The following is a 25,088-nucleotide window of genomic DNA, read 5'->3' as shown; positions in this document are numbered from 1 at the left end:
AGGGCCTCTAGTGCCTTTATTCTGAGTGTTCCCGGGGGGCCAACATCGCTGCGGGGTCAATGGCAACCGAGGCACGGAGCAACTAAGTGTCTTGCCCAAGGGTACACAGGGAGTCTGTGGCAGAGCAGGGGAGCGCTGGGACCCTGGGCCCAGACCTCTGGCGGCTGCAGTGATGCGCCAGGGCCGAGGCGGCAGGGCCAGGCCGGAGGCAGCGACACGCGCCAGTTTAGAAACCGCAGAAAAGCCCCAGCCCGGAGGCCGCGGCTTGCTTGGGCGCCGTCCCCGAGACAGGGGGAAGTTCAATGGCTCAACTGGGATCGGGGCAAAAGCCAACCGGTGTGACAAGCCTAGTGCTCCTAAGTCCTCGCGCTGCAGGCTGGGCCCTTAAGCCTCCTTTTGAACGCATCATCTTCCGTTTGTGACATCACACCTGGTTGCCAAGGAGAAGCTTACGAAGTCACAAGCAGCAGATTACAGCAGCACGGGGAGGAATCACCAGCTTGGGCTGGTCAGCTCTTAAGCAGCCCAGATCCCAGTTACCGTCCCAGCTGCTGGTGGAGGCAGGGGCGCTCCCAGAGAGGTACAGCTGCAGATCAGAGGCTCGCGCGTGGCGCACCCGGTGCCAGCAGCCTGGGGCTCGTGGCCAGGCCCACGCCGCTCACATTTAGAGCCACAAAGGCAGGAGGCAGGGGTGGGTCCTCTCCCCCTGCACACGTATTCAGACTGGGCAAGGGCCCCCACTCCCTGCGTGGGCAGGTGGGAGGACAGGACCCCACGGCAGCCTCTGCCCAGGCCACGAGGACCCAAACAGGCCTGCGCTGCCGCTGTGCAAAGCCTCCTTCCAGTCCTCCCCTGCGCCCCTCTCTGCAGCTATGTGGGAGGTGGTGGGACTTTGGAAGGGAAAAGGCCTCTGACGTTCGAGTCCCGAGACTAGAATTCACCGAGCCCTCGGGAACGCCAGGGAATAGATGGCACGACCGGGCACACGGCCGACTGCACAGTGCGCTGTGTTCGCAGGCAGCAGGACCAGGCCTGGGGGCAGGGGGTCTGGGTGACCGGTCGCCGGACAGCCGACCCAGCAGGTTTTGCAGCCAGTACGGGGAGGAAGGAAGGAGCTCGAAGCACCACCACCTTCCTTCCAAACCGCTGTCTCCCCTCGCCACCCAGCTGCTCGCACGCTCTTGATTAAGCCGACAGGCTCTTTGGCAACAAAGCATTCGTTAGCACATCCGCGGAGCCCAAAGCCCAGCCTGGCCCAGCCCAGACTCACCCGTCCGAACGCCCTCACCATGAAGAACAGCGCTGTCATGAGGGTGGCCAGCATGGCCAGAGTCTCTGCTGGGGTCCCCCACTTAGGGAAGGAGAAGACGGCCTGAGCGAGAGCCCTGAGCGTCTCCGTGGTGGCAGCTACCGAGGCAGCCCCTTCTCAAGCAGCAGCAGCAGCAGGGCGGGCGGCCTCCGCTGTTTTAAGGAGCTTAGAGCGTGCGTTCGTCGGGGCTGAGTAATTGCTCGCTGTCCTTTTGCTCTCCTAATCGCTGGGCTCATGCAGCAAACACGATGCTTTAAGAACAGCGCATCCTCTCCCGCCTCCCCCCGGCCTCGCTGGTCCCCCTCCACTGGACCGTGCAGTGAAGGTTGAAAGGGGCTGGGCCGCGGCCAGGTTGTTTAGCCGGATGCCAGCCGGAGCGGGCAGCGGGATGAAGGGACCCGGTTGCTTAAACCACTGGCCTGCCCAAGTGAGGTGCAGCAGATGAAGACAGATTTGGGAAAGCGGCAGGGGCTCGGAGCCCAGGGCTGTGCCTCTTGGGACAGGCCCCACTGCTCCTCCAGAACATGCTGCAAGACGGCTGTACTTCATCTGGCTTTTAATGAATGTCTCCCATTTAATTAGCAACCGCCAGGATGGGGGAGTTTTCCACCAGGGTGGGATTGTCCCACTGAGCCACGTCTGTGTTTTTAGCTACGTCGAGTGGCACCCATCCAGCGTGTAGCTTGGCCTTGTGGGGGGAAAGCATTCGAGCACCGATCTAGCTCAGGATTAGCAGAACGGTGTCCAGAGCGCTGCAAAATGGGTGGCTACGGCTACGACTTGCAGCAGGACCCAGCACTGGGACGAGGACAGGCTGATGGCAGCTCCAGACGTTTTCACTCTTCGACGTGGGCCCATCTCCCCTTCAGCTGTGAGCCTGGTGTGACACGTGCACGTTGGACACGATTTGACACGCTGCCACGCATGCACAGACCTTGCTGTCACGTGCCGCAGCACTCAGGGCTGGTGCTTTTCCAGGAACTGCTCGCACAGCCTGTTCCACCTTGCTCATCGCCTCTAGCTTAGAGCAACTCAAACCACACAAAGCTCAAGTGGGAGCAGGCTGCAGAGCCGCTGTGGGATGCCTCACCCCAGGGTCACGGGGCAGCTGATGGGTGCAGCCCAAAAGGGACCCTCAGGACCCCTCCTAGGCCCACCCCCAGGCTCACTATATAGATGCTACCAGGGGACAAGCGAACACCCGAGCCGTGCACATGGGAGTCTCACAGGCAGTTTTGCACCATTTAATCCTGAATTCACCCTTACCAGATGTAAATTAACCTGAAGTTTCATTGCCTTTTGATTTCTTCCTGATTCAGGAGTAACAACCATGATTCCCAGTTTGCTTTTCTCCCACGTTTTGCTTGGTTCACCTTGTGCCCCCGTCACATTGTCCGCGTGGGTAGGATCTGGCTTGGCTGAAGCAACCTTTTTCCTTTCCCTGCATAAGAGATTCTGCTTTGGTTTCTCACATATTCATTCAGTCATCCTCCAGATGATGGCAGAGGGCAGCGAATAACAGCGTGTTCCCCTGACTTGGCACACCAATTCCTGCACGAGAGGCTGCTTTGGACAAACAAGAAGGAACCTGAAGGAAGGCAAGAGACCATAAAGGAGTACGGAGGAGCACTGAGGCTGGCAGCTGACACAAATAACGTGCCTGTGCACAAATCAGCAACACATTCACATGTATAAATATATACCTCAATACACACGTGCAGATAGGTCTTCGTTCTAAAATGTGCAGCCCTTGACATCTATTGCAAAGACAGGCTAAGCTCAAAGTCCCCTGAGGACAAGTGAAAGAGGTGTGCCGAAGGTACGAGCAGACCCCCGGAGAGGAACGTGGGACACAAAGCGTCACAACAGGGAGAAAATAAGGCTACAGACATCGCCATCCTCCAAAATAGGCCTATGCAGATTTATTTTATATATAAAAGATACAGCTGATATCACAAAATTCAAAGGGAAAAATAAACCTGATTCAGAAGCACAGCATTCTCATTAATAAAATAGGCTTTTATCCCTACTGAGGTGTCTGGTTTGCCGCAGCGCACAGCCTGGAGTCTCCAGCCACGTGCCGGGCAGAGGCTCATGCAGCTGCCAGCCCTTCAGGGCTTTGGCAGGCGGGATGAGAGAGGGGCTGTCAGGGGCTTCCCTGGGTTTTCTCTAGTGGCAGGAGGACAAAGTGCACCCCCCTGCCTTGGGCTCTGTGTAATCTGGTAGCACATTCGGGGGGTCCACGCTAGGGTCCACACCCTTGTCCGGAGACGAAGTCTGCAGGGAAGGTACCAGGCTCAGCGGGCATTCAACATCTCTGTCCACCAGCACTAATCAGTAGAGGTGGAGCATCTTTCCTTAAGCAATGACCTCAGCATGGTATGTCGTATACCGGCATCTCCCAGAGACATCGCCAAGCCCTCTGCCTTCTTAGCCAGGGAAGGACCCTACGTTCAGACCCATCTCTTCACCCATGTGCGCCCAAATCCCTGCGTAAAGGGAAGCAGGTCGTCTGAACAGCTCACAGCAGCGATATATGTGGAAAATGGCTACAAAACAGAGCTGCTGCAAGAACAGCATCCTGAGCAGAGACGCAGCTTTCTATTTGCACCTAGACATTCCCCGCAGCATGTGCCAGTGCGTACAGACCAGGGTCCCCCTCCCCGCTCCGCTTTCCTCTCCTCATGTCTCAATCCAAGAGGAGCCATGTCAACAGCCCTTCCTGGAGCCATCTCCTTGCATGCGAGTGGTTTGCAAAGACTCTCTCTCACCAGTGGGTATCCCCTTAATGCAGACCCTTCGTGCCAAAATGACGGCATGAGCAGCACTTGTGGGTATCAATGTTTTGCAAACGCTGGTGCAGAGGATGCGTGGATAAGACACCAATCAAACACCAGCCCATGCTGCCTCCCTGCATCCTTCTGCTGCCGAGATGTCTGGAAGGCAGGGGGGTTTTAATCACCAAACAACTCCAAGTGCCTTCGGGACGGGTCCAAAGCCCAGTGGAGTCACCTCACAGCAGGCTTTGGCTCAGAGCCGGGCATTACTTTGCCTCGTGCACCATCAACCTCAGCTCTGGCCTCAGCCTCGCTGCCCGGGGATGGACCCACGGTGCCAGGCCCCAGCCTGGACCCCAGCTGTAGGACTCCTCAGCGTGGGTGTTCTGGGCACTGCAGGGAAGGTATACAGAGTCATGGCCACTCACCTCATCCCAAACCAGCTCTGCTGATGCCAGCACTGACAGATGCACTAGTGCAAATGGCCACAGGCTCTGTGTCAGGCAGGCCTGCTCAGGTGAGTGAGGGGATGCACGTGGGCTCCCAAAACAGGCTCTGAGAACAGTCCTGGTCAGACCCAGGCAGTTCTGGCAGGGGTGGTCCCCTCCCCAGCATATGCCAGGTAAGGCGGCCCTGCTAAGCACCACCTGGCTTCTGCCTGACAAAGAGAAAGAGTCCCAGAGGCTTTGCCTCTGCTGCCCCCTGAGCGATGGCTGAGCCTCATGACTGAGGCACTGCAAAACCTCGTAAACATTTTCTACTAGAAATACACTCAACATTCAGCATGAAAGGAAACCCTGGTGTCCCTAGGCGGAGGTGGCAAGAGGACGGGTCCAGGAGACAAACGTGGCATCGGCTCGGCCCGGCGCGGGGCCCAGAGGCTCTCACCTCCATTGCTCTCGATTCTGTGCTTCAGTGTAAAAAACATAATTGCAGACATTTTGCTTTTCATGCTCCCGAGCTCAAGGATGTCTCACAGAGGGCTGGTGACTGAGTTCACCTGACACCAATGTTTGTTGTGCATCAACAGGGCATTCATTTCCTGCATATTTCCTCTGGCGACAGTTTTCTGTTGGAATTCACCTCCTCCCCTCAACACGTTATTCAAAGTCCTCGGTGATTCACAGCTTCATCATGTGATCGCTGGAATACTAATGAGGGAACTGTTGATTTATTGAAGCCCTGATATTTCACCACTGGATTAAACAGTCTATAAAGTATATTTGGACACATTACAGGATTAAAAGAATCCACTGGGGAAGTTTGCTTCCTCCCTCCTCCACTCTCCTGGAAGGAGAGACTTTATTTCAAGGGCAAAGCGAAAGAGCCCTGTGGATTTCTGCCGTACCGTGCATTGCAGGGCACTGCAGCCACGTCGCCACCTCACCAGGCACTTGTGGGGCGCAGGGCTGGGACTGCCACGTCTCTCCGGAGGGTCCACGGCCTCTTAGTAGTGATACACTTTAATCTGGTTGTGTTCGTCCAGCCCAAGCTGCACCAGGTCTGGGCTGCTCACAGACAGCTTCTGTGTGCTTGGGAAGAGAGGCCTGGCAGGCTAGTGAAGGAAAAGCCTGGCTGACATGGGGGAGACGCATGCACAGACATGGCAAATGGGCCCCGTACCTTGTGCTTATATGCCATATGTAGACCTCTGGCCTCCAAGCCAGCAGCATTAAAGCAGGATTAGCAAAAGGCTCATGGAGCCGGGACAGCTTGCTGGGGCCGTGCGTGTGCTGCGTGGGGGTGGTCTGCAGCCCCACAAAACACTGCAGGCAAAGGGCAAGCTAGGCAGCCTGGAGGCAACCCCCTCGCAGCACAGACTTTTCCCTAGCAGCTCTTGTCCCCTCGCACCACCTGCCTGATGCAGGCCCTGTGGTCTCTAGCCGTAGGGGGCTTTCTGGGCGCCTGCGAAAGAACCTGCTCTGGGAGGAGCCCTGTGATGCATCCTCCTGCAATGCTGCTGGCTCCCCTCCACCAGAGATGCTGCAGCCCCCATCGCTCAGACAGTGGGCTTCATCCAGGCATCTCGATTCTGACTTACCGCCACCCTGTGCCTCTTCACCAGCACCTCACGAGGGACCGCCAGCACCACAAGCCCACGTGGTGGCCCCAAAGACATGAAAGCTTCCCCGCTGGCTCCCCATCCCCATCTGCTCCCCGCTTCCATCCCCCACCCACCAGCAGAAGCACAAATGAAGACCGTATCGAGGCAAAGGATACACTTTTGAATCCTTCTTGAAATTTTCCAGCCATCTCTTGTTGGCATCAATCATTCCCTGGATGCTCGTCTTGTCTGCCTCAGGGCTCCACACCTGGGAGCGCTGGTACAAGCGGACTTGCTCGCTGTCATGAGAGGGGCAGAGGGAAGAAAAGATCTCAGAAAAGGGAAGGGAAGCAAGGGCTGGATTCTGACAGGATGCATCCTCCTCCTGGCTCCAGCTCATCTCCCCCCACCACCGGAGTGGGATGGAGCTTTGGCCACCGTGTCGCCCCGCTGTGCCCTGCTTGCCGTCACCTGGGCCCTGCTCTTGACAACTGCCCAGGCTTCCCAGATGGCTCCGGAGGAGTCCTGACTTGCCCCACTCCCTCCCGGCTGGCAGGCCCCACCTCGTGGGAAAAGCCCTGGCGGGCTCCGTATCTGCACCGTGACTCAAGCAGGTCGTGGATGCGCAGACAGGTGCGCACGCCACGCAGACACCGGGCCTCTTTAACAATACGAGGGCGTCCCAGTGGGCAGGGCTGTGGGAGTAGCTGGCCCAGGAAATGATGCTCTTGAGTGTTTCTCCGCTGCCAGGGACTGGCCAGCAGGTCTGTGGGCCAGGGGGAAACAGCTGCCTTCACCGCTGGGAGGCAGGCTGCTCTGCAACCGTCTCTGTGTTTGCAGCCCCCTGGGCCCACAACACGGCCCGCAGAGAGCTCCACTGCTGCTGCCGCCACCAAGGGTTTGCCTCACGGCCATCGCACCTGACAGCCTGGCAGCGTTCACAAGGCTGTGGCTGAATGCGAGCCAGGCGGGTGCTTGAACGCTTCGTCCCCTCGACCAGAGGAGAAGAGAACTGGCATTTCCCAGGCTGCAGAGGAGGTGACACAGCCGCAGGGGCAGGCTGCAGATGGCCACTGGGATGACTGCAGAGCTGTGCAGCTGCAGCCCTCAGGGACTAGCCCCAGAAGGACCCTCTGGAAGTGCAAGAGGGCATTTCTGGCTGCTAGGAGCTCCACGGCTTAGACAAAAGGACAGCAGCTCCCAGTCAGCCCTGCACTGAAGTGAGAAACCGCACACAGCCTGGTGCCAATGCCCTGGCTATTCTGGCCCTCGAATGTGAGCATCATCCCCACTAGCTGCAGTGCTGTAAGAGCCTGACACAGCTGGAAAGGGAAGCTGGCTCCTAACCTGCACTCAGAACCTAACCCATTTAAGTAACAAGTAGGTCAGAGCAAAATCACAGCTGACCTACAAACCACGGCAGAGAAGTGGCAGAGGCACAATGAAATAGCCACGCTCGAGAGAAAGGAGCCTCACCCAGCAGGCAGGTAACCTAGTTTGCTGTCCGGAGGGGCAGAGCTTCCATTGAACAGCGGGAACCCGCCTAGAAGAGACAGAAATTAAATACAGGCAGGGAAGAATTAAATACACCAAAGATCTCACTCTGGGTCCATCCTGTGCACCCCAGGGCTGTTGCTGTCCCTGGTCACCGTTTTGTACCTGCCGGTGAAAGCACATACTGAGGTGCTTCTGAATGATGCTGTAGCACATGCTCATGGGAAACTCTGCAGCAAGATCCCCTGGGGCCTCCCATTTGACTTCCAACAGAAGACAGGAAGTAAGAAAGCCTGTGACTGCCCCCTCCCTCCCTGTTATCACTTCCACCCTGAAAAGAAACAAATTAGCACACCAGGACAACCAAATTCTGCCTCTGGGGCAGGATCTACTCACACTGGGTAGAAGGGGATGGACTGGCAATGCTAGCACCAAACCAGAGAGGACTCCACACAGCATGGAGGGGGCTGGGAGGGGATGCTTAGCATATGCGCCTGGCAGAACTGCACACCCCAGAATGAACTCCCTCAGCTGCCAAGAGTGCCAGCAGCCCCTTGTCCAGGTTGTGCTTCGATTTAAATCCTTGACAGAAGCAAGCACCCCTGTCCCTCGCAGCCAGAGCTCAGCCCCATGGGACCCTCTGCATCCTCCCTTCACTGCTCCCCACCACCGCTTGCACGTGAGGGAATTGAGCAGAGGGTCTGTCAGCACACAGCTGCTAAACTCAGGGGCAGGGCAGGGCAGGGCAGGGATCCCTATTCCCAAGCCAAGGCAGCATGGCACTAATGCATGAGCTGAAACGCTCTGTTGGGGAGGCGATCAGCAACTGCAGTGCCAGGGAGTGAAACGCAGTGCTTCCAAATCTGTGCCAGCTTGCCTGACTCTGCCAGAACTTGTGGTCCTACCAGACAGCTGGTGACAGGTACATCCCTGCCCTCCAGCATGATGGTGGCCGCAGAACCACCAAAACCAAGAGATTTGAGTGGTGGATCGCAAAGGGGGATTGACCATGGCATGTCCTCACCTGGGAAATACTTGCGCCACTTCTCTGCCAGCATGCTGTCCACCGACTGGCTGGCTGTGGAAGACAGGCCGGAGTGGAGACCAGTGCTCCATGGCCACTGGTTTGCCAGAGGAAGACTGGCAGGAGGCACGAGGGGGCCAGCAGCTTGGACTCTTGCCAGCGACGTGTACGTGGAAAGCGGGATGCCATCCCTGGGCAGTGGGGACAGTGGCACCGTTGTGGAGGCAAAGAGAGGAGACTGCTGATGACTCAGGGAGCCCAGGATGCTGAGGACTCCGCTCAGCTCGCTGCTGATGCGCCGCAGGGAGTCTGTGAGGTGCTGGATCCTGTCGGGCTGGGGGAGCTGGAGAGGTGGGTTCAAGTCACCTACCAACAGAGGGAAGTAGAGATGACTGGGAGGCTAGGACGTGATGGAGACACCGAGCTGTACCCACGACCAACGCTGCTCTCGAATCTCCCAGCCACAGCCACTCGCTCTCCCCTGCGCTCCGCCCTAAGATGATCGGAGGCTGAGCTCTGTCAGGCCCAGCTAAGTGGTAAGGAACAGAGAGCAGTGTTTGGCTGAGGAGATACCAGGGGACCTTCACATCGATGCTGATGAGCAGAGGAGTGGAAGGCAGCAGGGGCATGCAGCAGATGATGGTGAGAGAGCTGAAAAAGCCCAGGAGCCTTGGTGTTCTGGGGACTGAGCTGGGTTGAGGAATGGGGACCTCATCCCAAACTAAAGCGTGCAGTGTCAACTCTGGTTTGGAGCCTGCGAATGAGCAGGAGTCCCCTTCCCTTCTCCATCCTCCTGTGTGAGCCAGGGCAGGGACCATGCTCACAGCCCCACCGTGCTCTGCCATGTTTATGGAAGACAGCATCTTATGAAGCAAGCCGCTGCTGCTGACAGCTTCTGCTGTGCATCTCTGATTTGGTTAGTCTCTGCGGTGTAACTCTACCCTACCTTCTGCCTGACTGCAGGCTCACATGGCTAACCACCTTTCTCGGCTCACGAGAGATTTGCTATTTAAGGAGAAATCCTCCGCAGAGACATCCACAGGACCTCCCATCTCTGAGCCTGCCGGCCCATCAGCCCTGTAACAAACTGAGCAAGGAGGAGGAACGACACTTCCCGGGCAGACAAACATCCCAAGACAGCTCCGTGTGAGGGAAAGGACCAGCCCGGATCTTACAGCCCCACATGGGGAGTCTGAAGCTTTGGCAACCAATGCAGGTGATTTCAAAACAAGGCTTGCTAATGAAGGAGCAGCCAGCAGCTGTGCCAGCCTCTTGGTCAGTGGCATGGGCCTCTTGCCCTTTGCACCTGGTCATCCAGAGCTATTCACTTCACAACCACAGGTCCCCTGAGCAACCACAAAGGGACTCAAGACCAAGGCAACAGCCTCTCTTGCTGGGGAGATGGGAGGTGAAAGAGGCCCAGCCAAGCCCGTCCTGGCAGGACACATGTTGAGAGGCAGGGCAACGCAGGCCCACTCGCGTCTATGGCACGGGGCACCAGAGTGCAAGCCACGTGCGCTCTATGCTCTGCACTGGAAGCACCGCCCCCATTTCCAAGGGAGCACTCTTGCTCTCTCTCCGTTTCAGACACAGTTCCACGGTAGGGGACAATCCCCTCCTGCAGCACGCCTGCCCGCGGGAACAAGACTGCAACAAGCACAAGCAAGAACAAGGCACATGGCCAAAACACACGCATGGAGAGGGACAGGCGAGACAGCTGGATCTGCACCAGGAGACACGGCAACGTGCACGTGGCTGACACACGACTCCCTGGCCACACCTGCAACTCACGTGTATGCCGAGGTACGTCAGAGCTGGCCACGCTGTTTGTGTCCTCTGAATCGCTGAGGTCAAAGGTCACCACCTTCTTGCATGCAGCTCCCTTCAGGGTGTCTTCGTCAGACACCTGGTCAAGAAAAGGGGTTAGGGGAAGGGCACATGCCTGCTCCGCAAAACCAGCCTTAGTGCCCCAGGGACTGCCTGGAGCCTTGACTCGCACATGCACCCCCTAGACTGGATCCCAACCAGGGTCACCTTCCCTGGTGACCTGCCACATAGGCCCTGATGGCTTCCCATCAGAGGGTGAAGAGGAACCTGCTGGCTCACACAGCCTCACCCACAGCAGAGACTGGGACTGACATTCTTGTTTAAACCAGCATGCAGCAGCATTTCCCCTCATGTCCCTGGGGTCACAACAGGCCCAAACAAGGTGCTGCTTCATCTTGCACTAAACAACCAGGCATTTTCCACCTAAGGTCTTCGCTCATGCCAACAGCATAACTGGCGAGGTGCTCACGAGAAGCCCTCCACCCTGGGCCCTGCCCTGGCTGTGGAGCTGGTAAATCCCAGACATTCACTCTAATCGGGTGTGTAGCTCTCTCCTGCTCTGCGACCTGCTTCCTCCGCCCACTACTCACAGATGCAGACACATTATATAGTTCTCAGAGCACACGCTACTTGCCACCCCACTCTGCTAGCTACTGCCACCCTGCTGCAAGGCTAAACCTCTCCTGCTGGACCTGAGGCCCCATGAAGCCCTCAGCTCAGGTGGAGCTTCTGAGTGTCACCGGACATGGCTCAGTGGGCACATGGCCGTGGGACACCGAGTGGTGGAGCAGCTGGAGGTTACCTCTTCCACAAGCGAAGACTCCAGCTGGGTCAGTTTCTCCTCCTTCTTCTTCAACAGCACCTGTCCTGTCCTCATGGCTGACTTCATCTTGTCCAACTGCTTTGCTTCCTGCAGGGGTGCCACATGGCAGCCACAGGGGAAAATAGAACGAGAAACAGGAGACAAATGGCTTTATGGACCTGGAGTTATCTTTAGAAATGATTTCAACGGGACGTGGGCAGTTGTGGTCCAGGGGTCAGAGCCTCCCCACCCCACCTCCAAAGTCCCTAGTAGCATGAAGCAGGGCAACGAGCCACTTAGAAGACTAATGCTTCAGACCTAGGGGTTCTCACACCTGCTAGGAGACCAATCCATGCTCCACAAGGCCAAGTGCTTTGGGGTCACACTGCTCAGATCTGACCTACAGACTGAGACTGCATTCACCTCTAGCTATAGGAAATCCCCTGGCAACATTCACTGAAGACTGCAGGGGCTAGTGGCCAGGCCGAAGGACACCTGGCTAGCACCCTCTCAATTCCAGTCCCGATTCCAACTTCTCTCCACTCCGTTTTCCAGCTGTGGAAGATTCGTGTGCTCTGCCACACACTGACACGCTTCATGGCAGTGTCACATCTCACTGGCGATGCAGTGGTCCCAGAGTATCATTTATGTATTAGCTGAGCTAGCAAAGACACAAGGAACTATCTGCAAAGATGTGCAGAATCCTTGCAAAGATACAACAACAAACCTGCTCATATCAGAATTATCCGTGTCACCGGGTCCTTGCTTTGCAATTGGCAGGTGCAGCAATAAATGCATGATCTAGCAGCACCCACAGGGTTTTGGACATTGAGTCAAACAATGTTAAACTCACATATTCCCCTCCATTTTGAAGCCTAGTAAGCTATATTTCCCAAGGGTATGCTAACACCACCAGCACCGTGCTGCATCTTCAAGGTGCCTTCTAGCAGAGGGCTCAGAGGGCTTACAAACCTTAATGAATTAATCTTTACAGCCACCCTGTGACGCAGGCAAGGATTTTAATCTCTGTTTTATGGATGGGGATGATGACACGGGCAGAGATTAGTGCTGACGTTGGGTGCCGAGCTGGAGACACCTGGGGGCTAACACCTAGGAGAGGCGAACGCCTCCCACTGCCATAAACTACACTTGCAGTCATGGTCCCTGGGTCTAAGACTGGGCACCCACTTCTAGCCACCTGAACCTCAGCAGCACAGAAGGCAACTTGCAGCAGGAGCAAAAAGAAATCGCCAGCCTCAGAGCTCCCAGTCTCACAATCCCCTCACGCTCTGAGCCAGAGCAGTGGTAGTCACCTCCTCCAGGTTCTGGCGCACGTCCTCCAGCAGCTGCGAGCTGTCAGGATCCTGCACTGCCTCCTGCGCTTGCTGCATGTCGTGACGCCACTGCTGCCTCGCGGCCTTCAGCGCCGTGCGCCTCTTGCTCATGGAGCGAGTCTGGCGCTCCAGGAACTCCTTGGCGTTCCTGATGGAGATGCCTTGTGCGGAGATGTAGTGCCGTACGCTGCAGAAGGGAGCAGAAGTGAGAGTGCTTACACACCAGTAGCCCAGAAGCCTGTCTACACTTCCCCCCAACCTGCAGCAGTTTGGAGCGGGTCTGGCTTTCCAGTTCACCCCAGAACAGGCCAGACAAGTGTGATAAAAGCCCTCCCAGGTGATGGGGTGGCTACAGCTGTAGAATGCAAGCCTCTGGGAGGCAGTTAACGAGCTTGCCAGAGCCTTTCTGTAGCTGTATCAGCTTTGCACACCAGTCAAGAACTACATGTCATTGACTCATCAGCCAACAGCTGCACTAATCAAAGGGCTGTGACCTGTCGTGACGGGATGCTTTGAGGAAGGGCACAGCACTGCAGCGGGCCTTTTCCTCTTGGCTCATGTGCTCTAGCCTGCAAGCCATGGATGGCTCCACTGTGCCAAGTGACTCGCTGTCAGCACATAAACCTCAGCAACAGCACTTCTCAAGGTGGCCGGTGCTTACTCATCAAGCCAGAGGTCGCCATCTTCGTGACTCTGCAAGGGTAGGGGAGCCGTCTGTCTTGAGGAGTGCTAGAGAGGTGAGACACTTCAAACATCAAATAATATGCAAATAAAAGCTGGACCCCAGGCCCCAAGAAGCCTAATAACACAGCGCAAACTCAATCACAGCATCAGTGAACCTGCCCCTGGAATGGGGCACTGCACAGGTGCTTCCTTGTGGGGAAGAGGGAAAAATAAGCAGAGGCTTCCCTCCAGGTCCTGGACTTGCCTTCCTCCCATGGTTCCCCAGCCCAAGGCTCGTACGAAGGTGATCCAAGCACAGACCCCCCAGCAAACCTGGGACGAGAGTTCAAAGCCGCAGTGACATGTTCTCTCACTCTCTTCTCAGAGACGAGAGAAGACTCTTGTGTTTAGCACCAACCAAAAGACATAACATGAACCAGCGATCTCTAGTAAGGCATGGTTATGTGTGGGAATTTGCTGTTTTTCAGTGACTGCAGATGATGCCTGATGTGCCTCTGCAGATCCAGCCCAGCCAGCTCTGGATGGAGGCTCACTGAGCAAAGAAGTGTGCTGCCCAGCAGCATACTTCCAATCTTGGGCAGAGCCCCAGCTCCAAGTGCCTTGGGGAGTCCAGCCCTAAGGCAGCGGGACTTGAAGTGCTTTTACTCACAGCGCGAATCGTCTCTTTCAGGTCCTCAATGTGGAGCTCGGCTTCTCTTCGCGGAGATGCTGTGCTGTCTTCTGCTTCTAGCTCCTTCAGCAAGTCCTGCTTGCTCCTGATGGCTGCCTCTAGCTCACTGCCGCCGAAGGCGCCAGGTATGCAGGAAGGAAGAGGCATCAGAGATGCTGAGTGATGCTGCTCGTGAGAACAAACAAGCATGCAGAAACTGGCTCTCTAGAAAACTATCCAGAGCTGCAGCAGCAAACTCACAAAGTCCTGCGTAGCTCTGGAGCTGCAGTCTGGCCATCGCTGGCTCCAGACTCATAAGCACAGCCTACTGGGCTTGTGTATGGAGTAGCAGGTCTCTGCCACCACCTGGCTAGGTCAGTTTGGGCCACTGTCAACCCTTAAAACAACAACGAAAAAGCAAGCCATGCTCTGGCTCATTCCCGGCCCGTACAGGCCTTTACTCCCCTTGAGTCTCTCCCCCTAATTCCTCAAAGCATTTTACGAATATTATTTTACAGCACAGCTATGAGGATGCCAAGTATTTGATACAGGTTTTGAAGGGGGACAGTGAGGCCTGCAGGAGCTAAGTGGCTTATCCTGAACTTAGAGTTATCAGCCAATGTGGGATCAGCACCCAGGAGCTCTGGCCCCTGGTCTCCTGCTTTCCCAACGAGCAACCCTGCTCCTCAGAAATTCTGTAGGGGTGCAGGGTGCCAACATTTAAGCAGCTCCAGGGCCTGGAGGGGGTCACACACAAGAGGAGCCACTCCTAGCATACGCACCTGATTCGCTTCTGCAGCCTCTGGCTTCGGGACTGCAACAAGTCCACCTGAGACTCTAGTTCAGCTTTTTGATCTTGGAGCTCCTGCAGAGTCCGGCGCAGCTTTCGGATGGCTTCCATGAGGTCTGTGTGCTCCTTCCGAGACTCCTCCAAGCGGAGCTGAGCAGCCAAGACCACCTCCTGAAAGGGACACGAACATTTACACCCTGTGATTTCCTGAAATGAAAGCATGCAATGTGCAAGACGCACATGTGCTGCACAAGAAGCTAAGCTAGGAGCCCCCAGCATGCGCAGCAAGCCTGTTGTCCTCCACCAGCTTTGTCACAGCTTTTCTTTACTCAGAAACTGGCCCTGACCCAGAACCCCCATATCAGAAGAACCATGAACTCTGCAAGAATTTGCATCAGGCCTGCATGATACCCATCACTGCCAGCATTCAGATCCTGCTGCCATCAAGATAGGGGGTGAAGACAAAGCACTGACTTCAGGGGGCATGGACTAGTATAGAAGACAGCAACCAGGAGTCCTCAGGACATCAAGGTCCATGCTGCCCCTTCTCTGTGCCTCTGCACAGGCTGTTTTCAAAGAGACATGGGAGGAGGTAGAGCTGAAAATGGATCTAATGGCCCAGGTGAGCCTAGCAGCACTGACCTACTTGGGGCAGGTAGAGACCGTCCCTTTCTGGGCCACAGGCTAGGTGCACTCAGTCACAAGGCGGCTGAGCCAGCACTGCCTCCTCCCAGGCTGCATTCCCAGGGGCAAAGTCAGACACTAGATCTGGCTCTGGTGTCTCATGTCAGGTAGATGGAATGATCCAAAACACCGTGGTCTGTGTCAAGCCCCTGGCCTCAACATCCTGTAAAGCTGTGTGGTTTTCCCCTTGAGGACAAGGCCTGAGGTCAGGGATGGAGCGGCTGTTCGGTGAAAACTGTTCTCCCAAAGGTGACTGGCAACTATCTTCAGGGAAACGTACACGATCCCTTCACAATGCCGGGCCCGGGCACAAGACTATGGCACTTTACAAGTTACCTGTCACCTTGGCTAACCTCTCTGTGCTGCCTCCCCAGTTTGAATGGGTTTACTCTTTTCTGTAATCCAGTTAATCTATTTCAGCTGTTTTCACCTGGTCTGCAGCTACTTCTGACAACTTCTCTTTGCGCCAAAGTTTACAGCCCACTCCCCTTTCTAAGTAATCACCTTCATCTAACAGGATTCCCCAGAAGTAACTCTTCTATCTGGCATTTAGCTGAGGCAGTACCTGCCTCTTTCTTTGCCCCAAGGAAGGGCACTGTGTTCCCCTAAAGCCTGTCTACCATCTGTCCCAGCTCTACGGTTGGTTCAATAAAGGACATTCCCTACAAAAGCTTGCTTCTCACATGCTCCAAGGCCCATGATGGCTACACTATCACTATGGGACACATGAAAACAGTCACCATTGTACAAAATGGTGCAGAAAAGAGAGAGGTTATACACTATTCCCCATGTCTGCTGGGATCGTAGAAGTCAGTAAACTGCAGCAAGGAAGATTGAGGTTAGACATCAGGAACATGTTTTTACCTGGGAGGCTAGTTAAGCACTGAAATCAATTTGAGTGCGGTTGTGAAATCTCTATCACAGAGGTTTCTAGGAGCAGGTTAGATAAGCGTCCAGCAGGAACAATTTAGAAGAGGTGACTTGCCCTGGGAAACAGGCCAGCTGCTTCTTGTCCTTTTCTCCAGTGTCCCACCTAGTCGTGCAGAGTCAGCGGCCTGCAGTACAGCACCTAAAGCAGTCTGCAGTCCCAGTTTCCTGGGAGATGACACACTGAGAGCTGAGATCTCCCCGTTAGGAAGTTTCCCTCGGTTCTCGGTACATTTCCTTTTGTTGAGTTCCATCCCATTAACCCTGCTTCCAACTCTCTAGCCTGCTCTCCAGCCTCTTCTCCCTCCCTGCTGCGTCTGCCCTTCTCATGACTACAGGCCGCTAGGTACCGCCCTGGGAGCCGTTCCACTGCTGCACAACCACTAGATTTCGCATCTCAGCTCTAGACCATGAAGCCTACAATGACTCCGATGTCAGCGCTGTTGCTGTGGCACTGCCACGGCAATGCCACAGAACAGGCAGGACATCCATCTTTGACAGGGAGAGCCATGGGGACAGCAGAGCCAGCTGGGCTCTTGTCTCACCCCTCTGCGGGGACTGCACAGGCTCAGGGAGTCAGCGTGCTTCACAGGAACATCCGAGGAGCTCCACACACTGCAGAGGAGAGGCAGGGACTCATCTTGGTGCTGGAAGCTACTAAGGTCTCCCAGTGCAGGGCCCAGCCAACAAACTACTAGGCACCATCCCACTGACACACTAGGCAGCTCTGCAATTAACACAAGAGTCAGAGCCAAGGACCTTACTACCCAGGAAGGCACAGTACTAAGGAGTACAGCAGGACACTTGCTCCTCACATCCAGCAAGGTGCAGGTGGAGGCAGAGAAGTGAATCCCGCTAACGATAAAACCAAGCTCTGTGCACTACCTTCTCTGTTTGGACTCTGGAGAAACAGGCCCCACCTAGTCGAGCTGCCGGCGGGACTGCTCTCCTCGTGGAGGCAGCAGGAATGACGGGACAGCCGTGTCCCACAGAGCTCGGGCATACGTACAGTTCTCTCCTGCTCCAGCAGTTTCTCCTCATCCAGTAGCTGCTGCCTTTTCTTCCTTATGGTATCCTCCTGCATACGCAAGTGAAGAGCAGATGAGCGAGTCATGAAGCAGAGCCACAACAGAACAGTCTCTACATCACTCTGGGCAAGGGAGACATTGAACCCAAGCACTTGACAGCTCCAAGCCCTGGGCCTTTGGGAACCACTGCCCTGATGCTGCCAGCCTGTCCCTGTTCTCTCCTCTCTCACTTTGTCCCTTTCCACCATTTCTTTCACTTGTGCTGTTAGCTCAGAACTCACCTGGCTTTTTGAGCAGCCGATTGTCTGCACAGCTGGGCCCTGCATCAGCACTGACACAGCGCACTGATAACACAAGCCCTTCTGAATGCCGCAATGCTGCACTGTCTTGGGGACCTGGCAGGCATGGAGCCTGCAACTTGCCATTGCTTGTGGGAAGAGGGTCAGCCACATGGAAATACATCCAGCCCCTGGCACCTTGCTATCAGGTAGTTACAGACTGCAGCACCACTCAGTCCCCTTGTTTCCTCTTCTGTGAGCATCCTCACTCACACATGGTTTAGTAAACTAAGAGCCAGCAGGAGCAGGGTATCACTAGCCCTTAGCAACAGAAAGGATGCACATAATCGGTGGATGTGAAGTGCCCATGGAGCTGACTCACCTGGCTGTGGAGCTGAGCTGACCTGGCCTTGGCCTCTCGTGCTCGCAGGTCGAGCTCCATTTCCAAGTCCTGGAGTTTTCTCTCCTGGGCAGAAAGAGAACATGTCTGAAGGAGCAGGCTGTCATAAGGGGCACGCTGAGCAAAACCAGCATGAGGGAGAGCAGCAAGCATCTCTGTGTGCCCAGGCTACATCCAGCAATGAGCTGGCCAAAGAGCTGTGCAGGCCCTTTGGGGCCCAGGGCACCTGGTCGAGCCAAGACAGGACCCAGGACCGGAGCAGGGCTCGCACTCACCTGCTCCTGGTGGCTGCGCCGCAGGTCACTGAGCTGCTCATCCAGTTCCTTCCGCAGAGCCCGCAGCTCCCCGTCGTGGAGCTGCCGGAGACGCTCCATTTCGCTCGTCAGCGCCCCAAGCCTCTCTGCTCTCTGCTTTCTCTCCTGCCACCACAACGGCAACCAGGGTAAGGAGCAGAACATGAAACTTCACAGCAAAACTGCACTCGGATGTGTGTACGTGCACACATGTGCAGCCTACCCCCACACAGTTGGGGAAAACCAATATTTTAACAGGCCAAGACCCAACTCGATTGGCTGGGCAGTGTTGTGATACAAACTGTCCAGGGAACCAACACTGCTGCTCTCAAGCCCTGCAGCCTCAGGAGCATGCAGTCTTCCAACGCCCTGATTTGTGACAGTGTCATCAGAACCTGCAGTTACGGACATTCAAGGTCAGGATCCTCACAGATGCATCAGCAACACCACAAGCCATGGTCTTGTGAAGAAACCTGCATGTGAATGTGGTGCCCACGCAAGGATGCACCCACACTCTGGGAAACTATCCAGGCACTCTCCTTAATAATGCTGCCCCTACACTCGTCGTATCAAAGCCCAGTGGGGAAGGTTGGCCCAGCCACTTCCTACACATCCTGTTTCCTACGCAGACCCAGGACCTACTGCAAGACTAGGGGCTCCACTTCACTGCTCCTGTGGCAACAAACAAATCGCTAAGGGCATCTTCTGGCTCGCCATGGTGCTCTCTGGTAGTACCTCCTCCTCGTACTGCTCCTGGATCTTTGCCAGGACCTCCCGGTGCTCCGCTTTCATCCTTTCCAGCTTCCTCTCGTGATCTCGCTCCACTTCCTGGCGCTTCTCTTTCATGAGCTCACTGAGCTGCAATGATCACAGAGGCAGCTTGCATTAAAGGCACAGCAAAGGACAACGCGTCCCCCCAAACAAGCACATCAACACCTAGACATGCCAAAGCATCCCTTATGTCCTGAGACTGGTGCAGCCCTGGCCTGTGCACTGCCTGGCATCAAAAGGGTAAAGTGCCCAGTGTCTAGACAATGGCTTGGAGATGGACAGTCGCAATCCTACAGCACCACTCTCCCCTCCTCCAGATGGGGAGGCTTTCCACCCCGCTTGCAGAACCACAGCCAGAAAGAAGAATCACCTCTCTCTCATACTCGGTTAGGTGATAAGCTTTTTGCTGGACTTTTTGCTCTGCTCTCTCCAGCGCCTCCCGTAGCTGGGTCTCGTCACTCCTCTGAGTCTCTTCTACTTGCTTCTGCAGGCTGGCAACGACCTGCCACAAGAAGGACCCACAGAGTCATCTCGGCATCTGGCCAGAAGCACCCCACTGCCCTCTCCCATAAACAGAAGCAGCATGGCAAAGCTCAATTTGCTCAGTCCCACCTCCCCTCACCTGGAGTAGGTCCAAGTGCTGAGCAAGATAAGAATCACCTTCAGGAGATGGAAAGAAGGGATGCAACCTTCACCAGCAGCACTCAGAGATGCTGCTAAGTGAAGAATTGCCACGGGTTGTGCTATGGCCCAGAGAGTAGCCTTACCTTTCGGTGCTCCTCCTCTGCTGCGGCTTTCAGCTGCTGGAGCTCAGCTGCAAACTGCTTCTCTAACACCTCGGCAGCCTGCAGGAACATCAACAACAGCCCTGGCTGAACCTCGCCAGTCAGAGGAACAGGGTGCGTAACCACCCATCTGGATCAATTCCTTATGGGGAACCTTTGGAAAAGGGCACGGTACAGGCCATCTGGGACAAAGGTGCTCACAAGGTGACTGGAGTTCTTGGAATTCCAGTCTCCAGAAGCATGGCCCAATACCCGACAAGGACATACCAAACACAGCAACATGTCCCTTGAAAGGAGGGAGACTGTGATCACAACGCAGTGTTGTGGGTGCCATTTGGTGGGACACCATTAGAAGCCCCTGCTTCCTTTCCCCGTGCATGGCAGTATCTGCATTTACAAGACACTTTGCCATAGACTTTGCTGCCCCTTCCCTCCCCCACACCTGCCGTCCTCAAAGGGGCAATACAAGCAGAGCGGGGTGTTTTGCAGAATCACTTACTACCCTTTGGTAGGGTGGGTGGCTCAATCCCCTGGGCTGGGTGCTACCAAACAGGCCACGCTGGCACAGCAGGGAGCACGTGTGACTGTGCTGGCACAGCAGGGAGCAGAACCATGAGTCTCACCTCTTTTCTTTCTCTTTCTAATCTCTCCTTTATCTCATTCAGGACTCGCTCCTTTTCTTGCTCCAGCCCCATCCTCTCTCTCTGCTGAGCCTCCTCCACTTCCAGCTTTATCTTCTCCAAAGCACATTTCTTCGTCTCCTCTGCTCTCTCTCTCTCTGACTTCTGCAGGGATTCATACTCCTCCCTCAGCTTCTGTAATGCCGCTTCTTGCTCTGCCCTGGTGGGTTGATGCAAGGGGTGCAAAGAAACACACACACGAGACATTCATACTAAAATGTAGTACTGTGTTTACCAACCCACCTTGCAGCAGCAACTGCTACAAGCAGTTCATAACCCTGAAGGAATGAAGAGCAAAAGCACAGCCAGGTTCACAAACAAGGATCCCTCAAGCTTTACCTAGAATTTATATTTTGGAAGTGGATGACCAAAGAGTCAGGCAAAGAACAAAGACGCTATTAGTGTATCTGGAGGCTGCCTGTCTTTCTTTTCAATTATATGTAGACATGAAAACAATGCCTTATGTTTTCTCCAGCTCTCCTCATAAGCCCTTGAAACCCTTCTAAGCTAGGAGAAGATGCCTACTCAGCATAACCCACTCAGTCATCCTATTCTGAGTAGACAATGGACAGTGGAGAATGCTCTTTCATTCACAGCCCTGGTTTAAGAGGAATGAGACAATCCCAAGACTTTTCTCTGTAGGATGCTGCTCTGTCTTGCCTCCAAAGGCATCAACCTCTTCTGCTTGAAAAGGGCCCAGCAGACCCCAGTGCAACTTGTCAGTTTTGCCTTCCATGAACAGATGTTTCCCTGAATCTACTGTGATCATTGGCACTGACACGAGGGGAACCCTGCAAACACGGGACAAAGTCACCTCGTTGGCTAAGGCGTCGCCTACAGCACCTGCACACGTTAGGTGTATCACTTGCCAGCGCTCTTCATGGACAGGGTCTCTTCCCCCACTTCCCCTCCTGTCTTCCCCAGCGGCTGTGGAGTCCTGAGGCACGGGGCATGCAGTTTCCATGACATGGAGTGAATTCCCCACCTGATTTTCTCCTTCTCTGCCTCTGTCTCTGCGCTGATCTGGGTTCGCAGCTTAGAGAGCTTCTTGCTCTCTTCCTCTCGCAGCCAAAGCTCCTCCTCCTCAGTGGCCTTTGCTAGCTCTTCTTTTAGAGACCTGAGAGATGAGCACCACATAAAAAGATCAGATGCTGTAATAACTTGCCCCCAGCTTCCCGAGGCCCACGGATCCAGGGCTGGTTCCCGGTGGCATCACCTGCCTGGCCAAAGCTCCCCTGGGGTCCCAGGCCCAGTTCTTTCCCAGGCCCCATTTCTTTCTTGCCCAGTGAGAAGCTCCTTGGCTTGCTCCCTGTGTGGCTGTCAAGACCATAGGCTGATGGGCTCTCACACTTGCCAGGGCGTATTCCCTACTCCTAAGAGCCTAAATCGGAGGCCCCTACGTGAAGCTTAAAAGTAGCAGAGCTCGGCAAACAGTGCTCCTGCGGCAACTCCACGTTCTCTACTGCTTCAATCTCCAATCCTATCATTGCCATTTAGCCAAGGACTTGAAAGGTTGCCAAATAGTAAGGCCCTGACCACAGAAGGGAATGCTGTCACCAGGTTTGCGACCCCAGGGACAGGTTCAGAGCCATGCTGAGACCCACACCTGTATCAGATCAGAGCTCTTCCTACACAGAAAGGCTCCCTGATCTGCCGTGGAAATGGTGCTTTGCCCAGGCACAGAGGTAGTGTGGCCCCAAGCACCTTTAGGAGAACCTCCTGGACTTCAAGAGGTGCAGGCTGCCATGCGCAGGACAGAGCCTGCACATGCAGCGGGAAAGACCATCCTTCCACCCTCTGCATCCCTGGCCCAAGACACTGGTGGGGTGGCACCCATCCCGTCTGCCCGCTGTGACATGCGTATGCTGGAAGCTACTCCAGGACTCGGGGATGGCAGAGCGTGGTACAACCCAAGTTCCTGGCCTCCAGCAATGAATCACAGCGGTGCGCGGGGGCTGGAGCACAAGAGGAAATCACCTGAGGGATTTCTCTTTCTGCCGACGAAGCTCCTGAGCTTCCTCCTCCTCCTTTTGCCTCAGCTCCTCCCGCAGCCGCTGAACTTCCTCCCTCTTTGCTTGCAGAAGATGAGTGTCCTCCTCCTCCAGCTCCTTGGCAGGTCCCTCCAGGGGCTTCTCTGCAGGCTGGTGTGAGGACTCTGCTTGCTGGGTCCCCTCCTCCAGTTGCCTAGCATAGAGAGCGAGCCCTTCAGAGCCAGTTACAACTAAATTGCACGATATGACAAGAGCCGCAACGCTCCAACCCTCAGCAAGACCTGCCCCCACAGGCCTGAAGGCCACTTGTGGACACTGGCCACACACACCTTACCACACCCCTGTGAGACAGAGAAAGGACAGGCAGAAAGTGCTGTTCCCACCACCTGGTCTGCAGGACAGCCCCCTGCTCTTTCACTAAGGGACAACTTACCACAGTTTAGCTGCCACTGGCTGTAGGGGAAGAGCGTGCACACAGACAGTTACCCCAGAGGCAGCTGGCACACAGTAAAGCTCTGCCCCTTTCTACCCTGCCATGAAGTACAGTTTTTAATGCTGCTGCTTCTGACAAAAGGCAGCACAGCCATGAAGCTCATGGAAAAACGTGCTTTGGTACAGGCACAAAATGATATCCCACTCTATCAGCGGCCATGTCAAAGACACAAGGACTTGGCAGGCTCACTCAGAAGAGGCAGATGGGCCTCAGCCTTACTGGGACCTGGGAGCTCAGAGGTGCCAGTCACACCGGCTGAGTGTCAAAAACCCAAAGCAGCCACTGGAAGTGCAAGTGCACTAGAGCAAAGCAGGCACTCGAGACCCCGGAGGACTCACGTGTTCTTAACACACCTGCAGGTCAAAGCCCACACTGATGCCCACAGCAGAAGTGTCATCTACCCGCCAAAGCCTAAAAGCTCCTTCTTTCCATTTAATTCATCCATTTTCCTCCTCTGGCCACCATTTGTTTAAAAAACCACGTGTACACATCCACAACACAACTTTTCCAAGGACAAGGTGGTGGTGGCCACCGCAGCGCGAACATCCCTGCCTTGCCCTTCCAGGCACCACAGATTCACTCGCTCGCCTTTGCCCTGTGAGCTACTCGGCCAGTTGTGCCCAACTGCATCCACTGGGCTCTTGCTCAGTATGGGCAGGGAAGCTGGCGAGACCATTTACAGCGGGATGCTTCATGTACTGCAGAGTAGATGACTGCAAAGACCCATTTATTCCCTGGATTTTCCTGGGCTGTGACCTCACCAGCTCAAATGAGCCATGAATTAGCCACTAAATGTATTTCTCCCTTATGGCTCCGGGCTTAGCCACATAGCCCATAACTAGAGGGGTGCAACTGGCCTTGTCAGCCACATGCAGTACCCAAAGGGCTCTTCTCCAAGCTGGAAGTGAGCAGATCTTGCCTGGAAATGAACCTGAGGGCCTCCTTCCTCTCAGTAACAAGACCAGGACGCCTCTTTCCGTACCAGAGAGGGGCTGAACGGAAAGAGAGGAAGAGAAACTACCCCCTGGCTCCCCATGCAGTCACAAATGTACTGGATTACTGGTCAGCTCACAGCTCGAGGGGAATTAAATCAAGCCCTTACGCCCTGTGAGAGACAACAGGGTCCTCTGGACTGATAAGACTATGGCGTCATGCCTCCACTTACTCCAGGGCATAAATCTCTTCCTGTTTGGGATCCTCTAAACCTATGGATTTTTCTTCTGCCTTTTCATGAGTGCTGAAGGGGCCCAAATCCCTCTCACTTGGCAGCAATGGAAAGGGAACAGAAGAGCGGGTTAGTGAAAAAGGCATTTAGAGGAGGGTGGGGGCCGGATGCAGTGCTAGCACTTGGGGCAGCGCTGTTGCACACTTGCCAACAACACCTGCTTGGCTGCAGGGTGAAACGATGGCTCCCTTCCATCTGCAGCAGCAAAGGATCTGTGGGCGGTTGGGGGCTAAGTTGGCACTTATCAATCTCCTCTCCTCCAAGTCCTTGGAGAAATTCCCTGGGATGAACCAGCCCATTAGGCATACTCACACTGCATCCGAGTCACAGCTGGAAATGTTGGCAGGCACGTCCACATCGCTACTCCCACATCTTAGAGGCAGAAAGGAGAGAGACTAAGCAAGTATAAAGCAGCTTCATTAGCTGAGAGAAAGAGGGAGGAATTTAGAGATGCAAACAGAGCTCAAAGAAGCAGGCCTGAAATGATCAGGACACACCTTCCATGCTGGGAATGCATGTCCAGGAAGCCTTCCCATGGGCAACACCTCCCAGCACAAGCTCCCAAGTGCCTGCAGCAGGTCACCAAGGACTGCCCCAGCTAGCTCGGTTTCTCTGCAAGGTCCCTTGGAACAGGGCCGTTGGCAGTACCAGGGCATGGTCCTTGGTGCCTGTCTGCCCAACACCCCAGAAGACCGTGTGGGTTCACAGGGCGAGCAAGGTCTCAACACGTTCTCTGCAAACAAAACACACTCTGGCTCCCCTCAGAACCTCAGGGGCAGACTGAGCTGCCTGCTTCACA

The 25,088-nt window shown here is 55.2% G+C and overlaps 1 protein-coding gene across 4 annotated transcripts in view; it reads right to left on the bottom strand.

Moving 5' to 3' along the window:
- Positions 1-3,206: 3,206 nt before the first annotated feature.
- CEP164 (centrosomal protein 164) overlaps positions 3,207-25,088 on the bottom strand; it is a 52,517-nt gene continuing 30,635 nt past the window's right edge. For all 4 annotated transcript variants that reach the window (XM_059719822.1, XM_059719823.1, XM_059719824.1 and 1 more), the window contains 20 exons: positions 24,602-24,661; positions 22,558-22,764; positions 21,566-21,697; positions 20,524-20,740; positions 19,883-19,960; positions 19,486-19,617; positions 19,080-19,202; positions 18,327-18,470; positions 18,034-18,117; positions 17,355-17,423; positions 14,727-14,905; positions 13,945-14,071; positions 13,273-13,340; positions 12,591-12,798; positions 11,278-11,385; positions 10,440-10,554; positions 8,649-9,014; positions 7,607-7,673; positions 6,307-6,429; positions 3,207-5,633 (listed from right to left, as the gene is read on the bottom strand). In XM_059719822.1, coding sequence (XP_059575805.1) covers positions 5,534-5,633; positions 6,307-6,429; positions 7,607-7,673; positions 8,649-9,014; positions 10,440-10,554; positions 11,278-11,385; positions 12,591-12,798; positions 13,273-13,340; positions 13,945-14,071; positions 14,727-14,905; positions 17,355-17,423; positions 18,034-18,117; positions 18,327-18,470; positions 19,080-19,202; positions 19,486-19,617; positions 19,883-19,960; positions 20,524-20,740; positions 21,566-21,697; positions 22,558-22,764; positions 24,602-24,661 — 2,707 coding nt within the window. In that variant the 3' untranslated portion in view covers positions 3,207-5,533. The remainder of the gene's footprint in view (positions 5,634-6,306; positions 6,430-7,606; positions 7,674-8,648; positions 9,015-10,439; positions 10,555-11,277; positions 11,386-12,590; positions 12,799-13,272; positions 13,341-13,944; positions 14,072-14,726; positions 14,906-17,354; positions 17,424-18,033; positions 18,118-18,326; positions 18,471-19,079; positions 19,203-19,485; positions 19,618-19,882; positions 19,961-20,523; positions 20,741-21,565; positions 21,698-22,557; positions 22,765-24,601; positions 24,662-25,088) is intronic.

The sequence above is a fragment of the Alligator mississippiensis genome, chromosome 16, assembly GCF_030867095.1.
Source record: "Alligator mississippiensis isolate rAllMis1 chromosome 16, rAllMis1, whole genome shotgun sequence".
NCBI lineage: Eukaryota > Metazoa > Chordata > Crocodylia > Alligatoridae > Alligator > Alligator mississippiensis.
The sequence above is the reverse complement of the archived record's forward strand: the minus strand, read 5'-3'. Positions and strand labels throughout refer to the sequence as shown.